Source organism: Mixophyes fleayi, chromosome 1, assembly GCF_038048845.1.
Source record: "Mixophyes fleayi isolate aMixFle1 chromosome 1, aMixFle1.hap1, whole genome shotgun sequence".
Classification (NCBI taxonomy): domain Eukaryota; kingdom Metazoa; phylum Chordata; class Amphibia; order Anura; family Limnodynastidae; genus Mixophyes; species Mixophyes fleayi.
Window position 1 is genome coordinate 454,555,437 of NC_134402.1, and position 14,720 is coordinate 454,570,156.

General features: G+C 41.6%; 1 protein-coding gene across 1 annotated transcript in view; it reads right to left on the reverse strand.

Annotated features, from left to right (window-relative positions):
* The window catches only part of LOC142102191 (von Willebrand factor A domain-containing protein 5A-like), a 104,613-nt gene that overhangs the window by 72,425 nt on the left and 17,468 nt on the right, over positions 1 to 14,720 (reverse strand). Inside the window, exons 8-12 of the mRNA XM_075186899.1 lie at positions 13,863 to 13,951; positions 12,360 to 12,504; positions 7,964 to 8,043; positions 2,793 to 2,907; positions 1,558 to 1,716 (exon numbers count right to left, since the gene is read on the reverse strand). Of these exons, the coding sequence (XP_075043000.1) occupies positions 1,558 to 1,716; positions 2,793 to 2,907; positions 7,964 to 8,043; positions 12,360 to 12,504; positions 13,863 to 13,951 (588 nt within the window). The remainder of the gene's footprint in view (positions 1 to 1,557; positions 1,717 to 2,792; positions 2,908 to 7,963; positions 8,044 to 12,359; positions 12,505 to 13,862; positions 13,952 to 14,720) is intronic.

The following is a 14,720-nucleotide window of genomic DNA, read 5'->3' on the forward strand; positions in this document are numbered from 1 at the left end:
CTTTCTTCTAAGTCGCGCAAATCATTTTCGTTTTTCTCCCTTCGTGGTAGTCACTGTCGGTGACACCACCTCTTAACTTTCGTACCCCACCCTAACTCACTCCAGTCATGGTTCTAACCTCCCGCCACCCCCAACCCTAATATATACAAAACTGCCAAAAGGTGACAACAAAGCAGCCATAACCATTTGATATAACTTTTCCATTCCATCCTCTCTTCCCCAGCAGACCTACATATAGATCTCTCCGCTGACACGGGAGGCCATTTTTTGAATTCCCATCACATGTCCATAAGTGTGAACCACACGGAAATGCGGCTAAAATTAATTAACAGGTTATACCGGACTCCTGCTAGACTCCATAAAATATACCGTACCCAGTCAAGATTTTGCTTGCGCCAGTGCAATCCGTGGGATACTTACTACATATTTTCTGGAGTTGCTCAAACATCCAACCTTTCTGGACTCAGGTCGTTACTCTGGCCAATAAAGTTACAAAACAAGATCTCTCCATGAAACCTGCGGTTTCCCTCCTACACCACTGTCCTCCACAATTCCCTGTACACGCTAAATATATTTTTGGCCACATATTGATAACAGCACAATTGACTATAGCTCAAGTTTGGAAATCTCCAACCCCTCCATCTCTTCAGAAAGTAGCTGCAAAAGTTCAATATAGTTTTGAGATGGAAACAGTGGGTATGCCGTATTCCACCACAGCATCTTCCCCGCTTATGAAGTGGTATAATTGGCATATATATGTTACGGAAGGAGAAGGCGCTCCAGAGGTCGTCCCAGCCTCTACACCCCAAACTCAAATATTTCCACTTATAGAGACTCCCCAGTCCACGCAAGCAGAACCTCACGGATCTTAGTATTTTCTAGATGTCAAAATGTGTTAATTCTCTACTGGACAAGATAAAGCAATATTGTCAAACTGGTGTGTTCTTACCCCACTATGTACCTCATTTTTCCCCCTATACCTTGTCGTTCCCTTAACCCCTCCCTTTTTGCTTTCTGTACCCCTTAACCTTTAGAAAATCAATTCAAATATTATTGAAGTTAATAGCATGCAGCTCAGAGTCCTTAGTAGACAATTCCTAGAATAGTACAAGAGATGCAGTAGGTGAAAACTGATGTTTGCAGACACATGGGGCATATATACACAGTAATTCTACATAAATTAAAAGCAAGAACTAGATTTTATATTCGGAACATTGATTACAGTACTCTATATATAAGAGCACAGACCATAAAAAATATGATAGTAATATTTATGGAAATTAAAAGGCTGAGGTTATACAATAGTCAGACTAGTTAGTTGCATCACAGTAATCTAAGCTACACAGTATACTGATGGAGAAAGTTCATTTTAGGCAAACTGAGGCACAGGTCATTGAGAAAATGCTGTGTGCCGTTATTGGTCCCGCCAGTCCAGCACAATCCCTAAGTCGTTGGAGTCACATTGCACCATTTGTCTAAAATATTTTCTCCATCTGTACAAAGTGAACTAACACGTAGAGCCCAACTTATACATTCACTCGTACAAATCTAACTCACCTTTCCCTTCAGCTGGGCATAGAGAATAGACCTTTGACCCTGAAAGATGGCGGTGGGGACTTGGGACAGGAGAACGGATTCCATACCAGGAGGAAGGGTCCATGTCAGAGAAACGTCCTTCACAGTAGGCTGTAAGGAGCACTTGAGAGCTCGAAGAACCTGATGGGGTTAGGAAAGAGCAACCAAATTTAAGATTAAGATGTGTATTACTGTATGTCACCTGTCACAGTATGAATAACACCCACACACGTCACCGACATCTCTCACAACATCATACTGGAAACACAGTGTATAAAAATCCCATTATCACATGACATGACTTCCCTAACACCAGGGGCAGGTTGGGCTGGGGGGCAGGGAGCATCTGCCCCCTGAGCCGGTCCTATAGTGGGTTACCTTGGGCTGGGTCAATGGGTTACCTGCATTTTTTTCCTTTAAAATATTCCTAATAGGCTGTTGAGCCAAGTCTTGGCCACCGAGCTAAAACTTGCCAGCCCTCCCCTGCCTAACACCATGACATGGCCATGAGTAAGATTTAAGGAACTGGAACTGGAGTATTGTGTGGATAATGTTGATACAGGTGAAACCAATTGCTTTTTAATTGCTATAAATTAACCAGCATTTCTCACTTACTCAACCTACTTATAATGGCAGGAAGGATAGATGATTTTGCTGAGCACGTCAACATAACTGTCCATGAGAGTGTCCACAAGAGTGCATTTCAGTGGTCTATCTTATACCTACGTGTGCTGCGGATAACCAATAAGCAATGTACATATTGGAAACAAGTTATATTGTTATATTTTCTACACCAGTCATGGAAATCCAACAGAAAGGCTTCAGGACCAGATTTATGAGAGGTTGGGATGGTGACTGAGGAGCAAAGTTCTGGTGGACAACACACGGATGAGCTCACACTTGGTCAACATTCTGTGAACTCATCATTGCAGTCTCCCACCCAGTGACTGAGAACCCCACCTGGACTGAGGGGATCTAATCTAACTTCTGAGGTGGGATTAAAGAAGCGTCTGTGTCTTCATTCATGTAGTTTACAGCCTGTAATTGGCAACTGAGTTAAGGGTTTTTAACTTTTAGTAGGTGCATTTTATGCAGTGAAACATATATTTAAATGGTTAGATAATGGTCCCGAGCACTCAGCACTCCACATCCATCTAATGTATCCATAACCTACACACAATATGGAACGGGTCAAACTGAGGAGATTAAGTCATTACCTTGGGCTGCATTCTGTCCTTGCCAGTGATAAACTCACACGTCCCACTCCCTGCTCGGGCCATGCCTTTAATGAGGGATGTGGAGGCTCCTTCACCAATCCCGAATGTGAAGCACCTGTAAAGTAATCATGGACATGGGGTAATACGGTCACAGAAAGAAGCAGGATTTAAAAAATGAAGATAAAAGTTAATAAGTGATAGAATAAATGAATCCACCTGTAAACTGAGGTTCCATATAACCACACCCAACTCTGGTGCTCCTTCGGCCCTACAACAGGTGAAGAAGTTCGCTATCTCATTCTTTCCTCTCCACCCTCTACCTGCCCTCTCGATCCCATCCCCTCTCACCTCCTTCGCTCTCTTTCTCCCACTGCCTGCTCTTACCTCGCACACCTTTTCAACCTATCCCTCTCCTCTGGTGTAGTACCCCTCTCATTTAAACATGCTCTCATCTCTCCTATCCTCAAGAAACCCAATCTCGACCCACATCTCTTGCCAACTATCGCCCTATCTCTCTTCTCCCCTATGCCTCTAAATTACTTGAGCGAATTGTCTGCAGCCGCCTAACCAGGCACCTCTCGGACAATTCCCTCCTTGACCCTCTCCAATCCGGCTACCGCCTCCTCCACTCTACCGAAACTGCCCTGGCCAAGGTTACTAATGATCTCCTATCGGCCAAATCCAAGGGTCATTTCTCCCTACTCATCCTCCTTGACCTTTCCACAGCCTTTGACACCGTGGATCACCCCCTCCTGCTGCAAACTCTTCTCTCTCTCGGCCTCTCTGGTTCTGTCCACGCCTGGTTCACCTCATACCTCGCTAACCGCTCCTTCTCTGTATCCATGTCTGGTTCTTCCTCCTCCCCCTACCCTCTCGCTGTAGGAGTCCCACAGGGCTCCGTTCTCGGCCCTCTACTCTTTTCGCTCTATACTTCCTCCCTTGGTGCTCTTGTCTCCTCCTTTGGCCTTCAGTATCACCTTTATGCTGATGACATTCAACTTTACATCTCTTCACCTGATCTTTCCTCCACCCTCCTCTCTCAGGTATCTGACTGCCTCTCAGCCATCTCCTCCTGGATGTCGGAGCGCTTTCTCAAAATCAACATTTCCAAAACTGAACTCATTGTCTTTCCTCCTCCCAGCCTCCCATCCCACCATGACCTCTCCATTGTCGTTAACAACACCACCATCTCCTCTGTCACCCAACTCCACTGCTTGGGTGTCACCCTTGACTCCTCTCTCTCTTTTGCCCCCCACATTCATTCTCTTGCCAAAGCCTGTCGCTTCCAACTACGCAACATCTCCCGCATCTGTCCCTTTCTCTCTCAGGAGGCCACCAAAACCATCATACACGCACTCATCATCTCCCGTCTGGATTACTGCAACCTCCTCCTCACCGGCCTCCCCCACTCCCGTCTCTCCCCCTTCCGCTCTATACTCAATGCGGCCGCAAGACTCATCTACCTCTCACGCCGCTCCTCCTCTGCCTCCCCTCTCTGCCTCGCCTTACACTGGCTCCCCTTCCCCTACAGAATTATTTTCAAACTCCTTACCACCACTTACAAGGCTCTCTCCCACTCTACTGCCCTTTATATCTCTAACCTCCTCTCCATTCACACTCCCACCCGCTCCCTGCGCTCGGCCAATGACCGCCGCCTCTCCTCCACTCTGATCACCTCTTCCCACTCCAGAATCCAGGACTTTTCCCGTGCAGCCCCCCTTCACTGGAATGACCTCCCTCGCTGCATCCGCCTCTCTCCTACTCTGTGCTCATTCAAACGTGCACTCAAAACTCACCTCTTTCTCAAAGCCTACCAACCATCCACTTAACCCCCATCTCCTCCACTCATTCTCCCCTCTCTCCCATTCCCTCAACTGGCTCCTCTTGTGCCTGGTCTTTTTAACCCTCCCTTAGGATGTAAGCTCGTAGGAGCAGGGCCCCCTCCCCTCCTGTCTCCATACCTGTTCTTCTGCTCCGTGTCTATTGCATCTGCCTGCCTGGAGTTTCTGAAGTATTGGTACATTTGTTTATTGTTCTGTACTGTTATACCCTGTATAGTCTACTGTTTGTACTATGTGCGGCGCTGCGGAAACCTTGTGGCGCCTAACAAATAAATGATAATAATAATAATAATAATAATAATAATAATAATGATTAGTAAAGGTAAAAGCATCTCATTTTTCCACTAGGTTTAATAACTAAATCTACTCTATGGTGCAGGATTTAGGCCCATCTTAAAGTGAACTGTGAAGGGGCAACTGTACATATCTAGGCCAGCTCTGACATTGGTTGGTCATTTATTGTCCTTTCTTTTAAGGTTAAAGTTGTTTGCAAAATGCAAAAGTTTGGCCACCTCCTGGTCAAATGTCATGTTTCACTGAGTGTCTGGGTCAAAAGAAGTTACTACAACCTCAGCCGGGTATAAATCATAAACATGACAATTTCTGCAGTCAGCTAATCTTTTCAGCGGTCCTTGTAGTGATATATCCGTTCTGCTTTCCATATCTGACCAGTTTATGAACAGCTCTCCCAGATTTTTTGGGGTCCTTCAGACATGACATGACTTCAACAGTTCCCATTAACTTCCATTTCCTAATGATGTTTCTGACAGTGGAAATTCCAAGCTGGAATCATTTAGTTATCTTTCTGTAGCCTTCACTTGATTTGCAATAGTCAATTATCTTTATTTTTAAGTTCTCATTTTGCAGTTTAGAGAAGAGCCCATGGTCACTGAGAGTGGGCACATCACTGTAAGATGTTTGAAGGGTCAGAGTGTTTATTCAACTTTGGAATGGTCTTCACTTTGCTTATTTTAAGGCCTAACAATTCAATCACGTTTCAAGACCTTACAAAACATGGGATTTTTGTACTTGCATCAAATCCTTTTCTCCAATTCCAATGGAGGACACTGGAGACTGTGGAGTGTGGTTGCTGGAGCCTTGGAACTTTCAAATTTAATCACTGAAATTTTGACTCCTCCTCCTCTATATCTGATTGGCTACTGTGACAAGATGGGTCCGACATTCACTATCTTTCCCATCTGTCACTTTGAACATTTTTAATGTGTGGAGCTTCTATGAAAGGTTTGGTTTCACATCATGTCATTTCTTTTAGTTTTATTAAACACATCAGGGTATCCTTGGACTATGGACAAACTGCAGGAGGATGGATTTGAGAGGCACATCTTGTTCTTTAAATAAAGCCAGGTGGATTACACATATTCATCACAGGTTTACAGTTGACTACAAAACAGTGGTCTTTCCATTTCCTGGCCTACATCCCCCATCTCTTTGCGCAAATAGGAAGCCAGGAGACTCAGAAACCTCTGCAACATCATAAAAGCTTCTAAGGTGTTAAAATAAGGAGTTGCTCTTCATTACCTGGGATCAGGATGTTCATTAATCAGTTTAAACCACCATAGTTCTTTCCTGGACTGTATTAGACATGGAGGAACCATCTCAGCAGGGAAGAAGCACATGTGTGGATTAGCCTCATCCATGCCCATCTCCAACCCCTAGACTCATCCCAGCCAAACCTGATGCAGCTGACCTGGACATAACCGTGCAGGGTGAGGAATTTTAAGCCCACTGAAGCAACGGATTCAAAGGGAGAGTGCGGAACAGCAGTCAGCACATGCAACAATCTCTGTAAGAAGGTTTGAACCTCAGGCAAAAGAAACAGTTTTCTATGAAAGAAAATGTAAAGGGCTGAGACCCGGACCTTCAATGATGTAAATTTTAACCCCCCTTCCAAACCTTCCTGTAGAAAGCAGTTCAGTCTGAAAGAGGAGATAGGAAATCTTTGCAATTCACACCAAGAGATGTAAATCTTCCAGACTCTGTGGTAATTCTGGGAAGACACAAGCTTGCTAGTCTTGATCATGGTCTGAATCACACTGTCAGAGAATCTCTTGGCCTTGGAATCATGACTTCGACAGCTATACCGTTAAAGCCAGCCAAGGTAAACTCCGGTGGAGGAAGGGTCTGGACATAGAGGAAGACGCCTCGCTGGACACCTTGCTATGCTGAGGATCTCAGTGTACCAAGACAGCCTGGGACACTCCAGCGCTACAAGAATCACTGGAAAGCCCTTTTTACTTTTTTTAGTACCCATGGAAGCATGTACAGGTAGGAAGAAGTAAATGAGATTGAAGATCCACAGAACCGACATTGCGTCCACTATGCATTGGTTTTCACCAATATCCAGTCACAGATGGCAAAGGGGCAACCTCTGTAGAGATTGACTTTATCAACCACCAGCGAAGCAAAGCTCTCGCCTCGGGTGACCGACAGCAGGTACAGACCCCTGCCCGCGAGCTAACAGGAAGTTCACCAGCCCCTGTAGTGAGAGAATCTTGTCCTCTGGCAGGAACACACGTTGATGACTGATGTCAAACAGAAGGCTCAGGAAGTTTATTCTCTGTAAAGGGCTCAGATTGGACTTCCTAAAAATTGATAATCCAAACGTAAGAATTCAACACTCTGGACTGGCGGCTGGAGGATGCCTTCCAGAAATAAAGAAAAGAAAATAAAAGCGCTAAAAAATAACAATAATAATCATAATAATGGGCACTTAACAATAACTGAAGTTAGTATGTGGCCAATGTTGTATAGAAGGGGAGAAGCAGACATTTCAGTGCTAAATTTTAAAGTGCCAAGACTCCAGCGACCACACACTACACCTCAAAAGTTGTATTATTTCTTTTCACTTAAGAGAATCAAAGAAACAAGCAATGTGACCAGGGATGCCCAAACTACAAATGTACATACCCACATCATCTCTTTGTCTTTAGTGAAAGGAAAGCTCTGTTAGTGTTTGTGTCCAGTATTCTCTTGGAAACTGAAAGGTTTGGATACAAGCAGGACAAGGTAGATTATGTCTCTTTAATTCCACAAAGCCCAAGTCTTTCTCTGACAGCTTGTAATCCAAGCAAGAAGCTAGTAGAGCCAGTGAAGCAGCAGTAGAATTGTATTTCTGATTATTATGTATGAACAAATGTATAACGGTTTTGTTTTTATCAATAAAAGTAAATTCGAAAACCAACAAAAATACACCACAATAACAGTGCAGGATAAAACAATGAGACAGAAGATGAGTTTATCCTGAGTACTAGAACACTTACATACACAAAAATGACACATTCATACACAGTACAGGAGAATTGTAATTACCGGTGGTTATGAGCATTTTTCTGAACTTCGGCTATCACATCCTTTGTGTTCCCAACTTCTCCATCCGTGAATACAAAAAGCTGAGAAGACACAGAGCACAGATTCATCAGACAATATAATATATTCCAGCCTATAATCACAAGTCTGTTGTGACACAGAGAACTAGCTTCTGGGTTAGCATGCTCACTTTTTGGGTCACAGGAAAAACATCATGAACCAGATTGTGATTTTGCCCTTCTGAGATTTTCAAAAAGGACTAGGAGAGATAGCTGGAATGGACGAGTTCTATTAACAAAAGGTATGTACAGACATTGCAGTCTGTATCCCTATAAACAGAAGGTCTTGAGATACTGGAAAGATTGTATTATTTATTTATCAAGCATTTTATGAAAAATACACTGAGAATCACATCTTGTTTTCCAGTATGTCCTAGGTAGCGTACATATAATTGTGTCCTGGTCACAGACAGATGGCATTAAGCATTACAATGACGAACATGTTTTCCCAGAAATGGAGATCACAGGAGAAGGCAGAGGGGCCAGATTTCTTATTGAATTCAGGAACCATTAGCTGGCTTCTGGAAGTAGATCTTAGTTGATAAGTGCTAGAGAACCTAGGCTATGAGCTCTGGTGCTGGGGACCACTTTGGGGGAGGTATTTATTTATAAGTTTTTATTAACACCAGCAAGGTCCATGCTGATGATCATCATATGTGTTTTACAACTGATGCTCATTCAATTGTATACATCTATCCAATATTTTAATGGAGTAGCAGCCTGTAGGGAATATTTAGCCACTGATTTAATACTCATTGAGAATAACACATATTTCATATGTGAGCTGAAATATAATAAAATTTCTAGAAGATTTTTATTTACAGACTTATGGAACTGACTTCAATGGGTATCCAACTTGACAAACCATTTAATAAACTGTTGACAATGAAAAATTATTTCATAAAATGTTATAAATGGTACACAGACAAGATTTTAAGTATATGGGAAGGTTCACAAATAGATTTACTTATTTTATTAATTTTAATAGTGAGCATGACTAGACACATAAGATTCATAAATAGAAAATAGAGTTTAGATTTGATTCTATTTGAGTTCTTATTTATGCTGTGACCACTGAAGACATTATTTAAACAGTGGACACTAAAAGCGGTTTAATAGTTGTTACCTAAATAGGTGGAAAACTAATATACCATTCTCCAATTTTCTTGCATTAAAAAAAAATACATTGCATTAATGACGTCTTTAGCAAATAATTTATGCCTTATAATCAAAGATTTGGGGATAGAGGGTAGCCTGAAAAGATATTGAATGAAGCCACAATTAGAAAACAGTCACAGACTCAACTAATTCTACAACTTTTAAAATTAAGGGCCTGATTCATTAAGGATCTTAAATGAAGAGGAATCTTATTTCAGCCTCCTGGACAAAACCATGTTACAATGCAAGGGGTGCAAATAAGTATTCTGTTTTGCACATAAGTTAAATACTGACTGTTTTTTCATGTAGCACACAAATATCAACTTTAAATTTCAGTGTACAAATAAGCTATCAAGTATTTATCTTATTATCTTTCTTTAATCATGTATATATTTTTTCCACCTTATCACAGGTACATAGTTTAATTTAGTAATAGGACAAGTTATCCACTCCAAGTTTCTAAATATGAGATACAAAGTACCAGGTCTATACAAATTCAAGATCTTTTACCACTTTTCTTAGTTATACAGATGATTTAAATAATCTTTATTAGATGTGACTTGTATCTGTAATATATCATAGACCTTTAGAGTTCACAGTAGTGGTCGAAGTGGGGGTCTTAACGGTGGTATGCTATATGGTCACTGTACCTACTGTCTTCATTGTAAAACTATCACATACCATTCCCATTACATATTTCATACCCCCACTTCTAAATTTCCACATTTGACCACTGGTTCACAGTCCACCTTTATAATCAAAATCAGGATATTTTTAATATATTAATTAGTGGTCACAGAATTTGTATAAAATGTTCATATCCTTAAGATTTATCCTTCCCTGTTTTAAATAGTTATTTAAATTCTTTAATATTCCCTTTTACACTTTGTACAACAGTAGTGGATATATTTCATCTGATGTTATAAAGGAGATATAACATCACTGAGTATTATAAAATTTAAAGTTAATATCTTCATCACATTTCATTTCATTATTTGAATGGCTTTACATCCTCTGACCACCAGGTTGTAAAACATATATTAACATTTACTCTCCAATGGTTAGTTATAATAATGTATACAAAATTTATAAAATTATTGCAACTGTCAAACTTTCGAGATGATTTAGAGAAACATGATTTGTATTGTATTATATTGATTTGATCCGTGGATAAATTCTCCCGTTAAGGTTTAATTTCCCTCACTGATTATTCTCATGCTATGTTCGTGACTTCAAACATGATTATGAAGTTTAACATGATTCCAACAAATAATATTAATTATATTTTATATAGATAAGCTTTTTCAAGGTCAGGATCCAAGCACTTTGAATTTTCGGGTTTAAAAAAAGCATTAGATCCAATCAGATGATGTGACCTATAGGTCGCGTCCTCTAATCTCAGTGTCCATTCGTCAAGCGGTTTAACAGGCTTCTCCCGATACTGCAATTACCAGCTCTTACTCCCTAATTCTATCTTCTATTAGTTGCAGTCATTGATTGACACTTTCAATCACATATGATTATTATGGTCACAAATTTAAACAAACCCATCAAGCGGCACATAAGAACATCTAACTGAGAAGTCTCATTCTTGCTAACATCGTATTGTCAATTATGTTCCCTAATTATTAATATCTTAATGATAATATATCACCATGATTGCGGATATATAAATCAATTACTTTAATCACAGTATGTTTACAGTATGTCAAGTTCTTTCAAGTATAGTTTACAGTAAAATATATAATGGAGGAACGCTGGTGTCAGACAGTCCCAGGATCAGTGGTATCTATACAGTATAATATATGATGGAGGAACGCTGGTGTCAGACAGTCCCAGGAACAGTGGTATCTATACAGTAAAATATATAATGGGGGAACGCTGGTGTCAGACAGTCCCAGGATCAGTGGTATCTATACAGTATAATATATAATGGAGGAACGCTGGGGTCAGACAGTCCCAGGATCAGTGGTATCTATACAGTATAATATATAATGGAGGAACGCTGGGGTCAGACAGTCCCAGGATCAGTGGTATCTATACAGTATAATATATAATGGAGGAACGCTGGGGTCAGACAGTCCCAGGATCAGTGGTATCTATACAGTATAATATATAATGGAGGAACGCTGGGGTCAGACAGTCCCAGGATCAGTGGTATCTATACAGTATAATATATAATGGAGGAACGCTGGGATCAGACAGTCCTAGGATCAGTGGTATCTATACAGTATAATATATAATGGGGGAACGCTGGTGTCAGACAGTCCTAGGATCAGTGGTATCTATACAGTATAATATATGATGGAGGAACGCTGGTGTCAGACAGTCCCAGGATCAGTGGTATCTATACAGTATAATATATGATGGAGGAACGCTTGGGTCAGACAGTCCCAGGATCAGTGGTATCTATACAGTATAATATATAATGGAGGAACGCTGGGGTCAGACAGTCCCAGGAACAGTGGTATCTATACAGTATAATATATAATGGAGGAACGCTGGGGTCAGACAGTCCCAGGATCAGTGGTATCTATACAGTATAATATATAATGGAGGAACGCTGGGGTCAGACAGTCCCAGGATCAGTGGTATCTATACAGTATAATATATAATGGGGGAACGCTGGGGTCAGACAGTCCCAGGATCAGTGGTATCTATACAGTATAATATATAATGGAGGAACGCTGGGGTCAGACAGTCCCAGGATCAGTGGTATCTATACAGTATAATATATAATGGAGGAACGCTGGGGTCAGACAGTCCTAGGATCAGTGGTATCTATACAGTATAATATATAATGGAGGAACGCTGGGGTCAGACAGTCCCAGGATCAGTGGTATCTATACAGTATAATATATAATGGAGGAACGCTGGGGTCAGACAGTCCCAGGATCAGTGGTATCTATACAGTATAATATATAATGGAGGAACGCTGGTGTCAGACAGTCCTAGGATCAGTGGTATCTATACAGTATAATATATAATGGAGGAACGCTGGGGTCAGACAGTCCCAGGATCAGTGGTATCTATACAGTATAATATATAATGGGGGAACGCTGGAGTCAGACAGTCCCAGGAACAGTGACATCTATACAGTATAATATATAATGGAGGAACGCTGGAGTCAGAACTCACAATATGTTACTGCACGGATCCACCACTCATTACGGGTCACTTACTTGTCTGGGGTGATCTGATCTCCCGGCTGTTTTGTAGATTTTATGTAAAGGTTGAAGAATTTCTGTCCCACCAAAGTTCGCATCCATCTCATTAACCTTCTTCACAGCCTCCTCCATGGATGTCTGTGTGTACTGCACACTCTCCCTGAGGAACACCAATAATTACTATATACAGCTGCAGTATAACTGGGGCCCTCACATGTACAGCTGCAGTATAACAGGGGCCCTCACATGTACAGCTGCAGTATAACAGGGGCCCTCCCATGTACAGCTGCAGTATAACTGGGGCCCTCACATGTACAGCTGCAGTATAACTGGGGCCCTCACATGTACAGCTGCAGTATAACTGGGGCCCTCACATGTACAGCTGCAGTATAACAGGGGCCCTCACATGTACAGCTGCAGTATAACTGGGGCCCTCACATGTACAGCTGCAGTATAACAGGGGCCCTCACATGTACAGCTGCAGTATAACAGGGACCCTCACATGTACAGCTGTAGTATAACAGGGGCCCTCACATGTACAGCTGCTGTATAACTGGGGCCCTCACATGTACAGCTGCAGTATAACTGGGCCCCTCACATGTATAGCTGCAGTATAACAGGAGCCGTCACATGTACACCTGCTGTATAACTGGGGCCCTCACATGTACAGCTGCAGTATAACAGGGGCCCTCACATGTACAGCTGCAGTATACCAGGGGCCCTCACATGTACAGCTCTGTGTGATCTGAGCTTATGCTTACTGGATCAACTACGAAGAGCCTTTTTATTCATCTGAGTGTTCAGATAGACATGTATAACAACACCACCTATCTGGCACCCCGATGCTCTCACGGTGTCTGTCTGACTGAACATGTTTCCAACTAAAATAAGAATACACTAAGTGTGACCATGGCACCATTTTAAAAAAATGATCTAACATTAACAGATTAGTCTGAGTAAAAGTGATTGCAATGTACATTTCTTATCATAGACACAGTTTTTAAGTAAAACCATCTATGTATACAACACTATACTTTAAATAAACCAATGCTAAAAGGTTTTTATATATTTTTTATAATTTGTTATTATTTCTATATACAGTATATTTTTTATATTTATTTTGTTAGAGGAACTGAAAGCAAAAATCTTGTCTTCCAGCTCCATGCCAGCCGGCTCACGCATGCACATATTAGAAGTGCTCTATAACGGAATGTAGGGTTCAATTTTTAAATTGCAGTATTATATTATGAGATTAGCATTGTTCTTTTCTACATCTGTTGTATTTACTCTGACAATTACATCTGTAGTTAGGGACAATAATATTATGACATAAGACGGGTGGATGAGAAGGATTTAGACAGCGTAATAAGTTTATTTCTGCCTATGAACTGTGCTGTTTGAGTTTATTGCGCTAGTGCATAGATCAATTCTGACCAGATAGATCTGAGCCCCCAAACCAGCTGAGTGGGGCAGCATCACTCAGATTAACCTACTCCGCTCACAGCTTCTTATACTCACGGGAAGAAAGACTCAAAGTGGGACCCAAATCCAAAGATATTGAAGTAACATCCAAGGGGCAAACTCTTCAGAAGAAGAACGAGGGTCTCCTGGAGAGAACAAACAGAATGGGATGGGTATAAAGCATTTGATTGATAATAGTACTTTAGAAATAATGAGATTTCTGTAGATACATTAAATTCTTTTCTCTGAATCCATGGGGGACACTGGAGAACCAACGGGTATATAGTGTGGTGAAATTCTGCTTGGGCACGTTCATTTAAATTAATTAAAAAGCTAAAGCTCCTCCCCCTCTATACCCCCATTGGCTGCTGGAAAAGAAAGGAGGCCAAACACACAACTATTGTATAACAACAACAAGAAACAGAGGAAAACCAGAACAAGAATTTAAACAGAGGACGTCCAGTGTACCCCATGGATTCAGAGCCAAAGATTTAATGTAAGCGCACAAATCCCATTTTATCACTCATCATATGGACATTGGAGTACCATGGGGACATCCCAAAGCTGTCCAAAAGGGCAGGGTATGTTCTCATGCAGTGAACAGCACATCCATCCGAAACTAGCATCTCTGGACACAAAAGTGTAAAACCTGTAGAATTTTACATATGCATGCACCAAACACCAGGTGATTGCCCTGTATATCTGCTCAGCTGAAGCACCATGGGCTCCACCCAGAAGCCCCCCACAGACCGACTACAGTGAATACTCACATTCACAGGAACCAGATGACCTGCCCCTATGCAAACCTGATGTAATCCACCTGGCAAAAGTTTGCTTGTAGGCTGGCTAGCCCCTCTTCTGGGCATCATAGAGAACCAGTGTGTCCTCTGTCCGGCACACCGTCTTGGTCCTGGT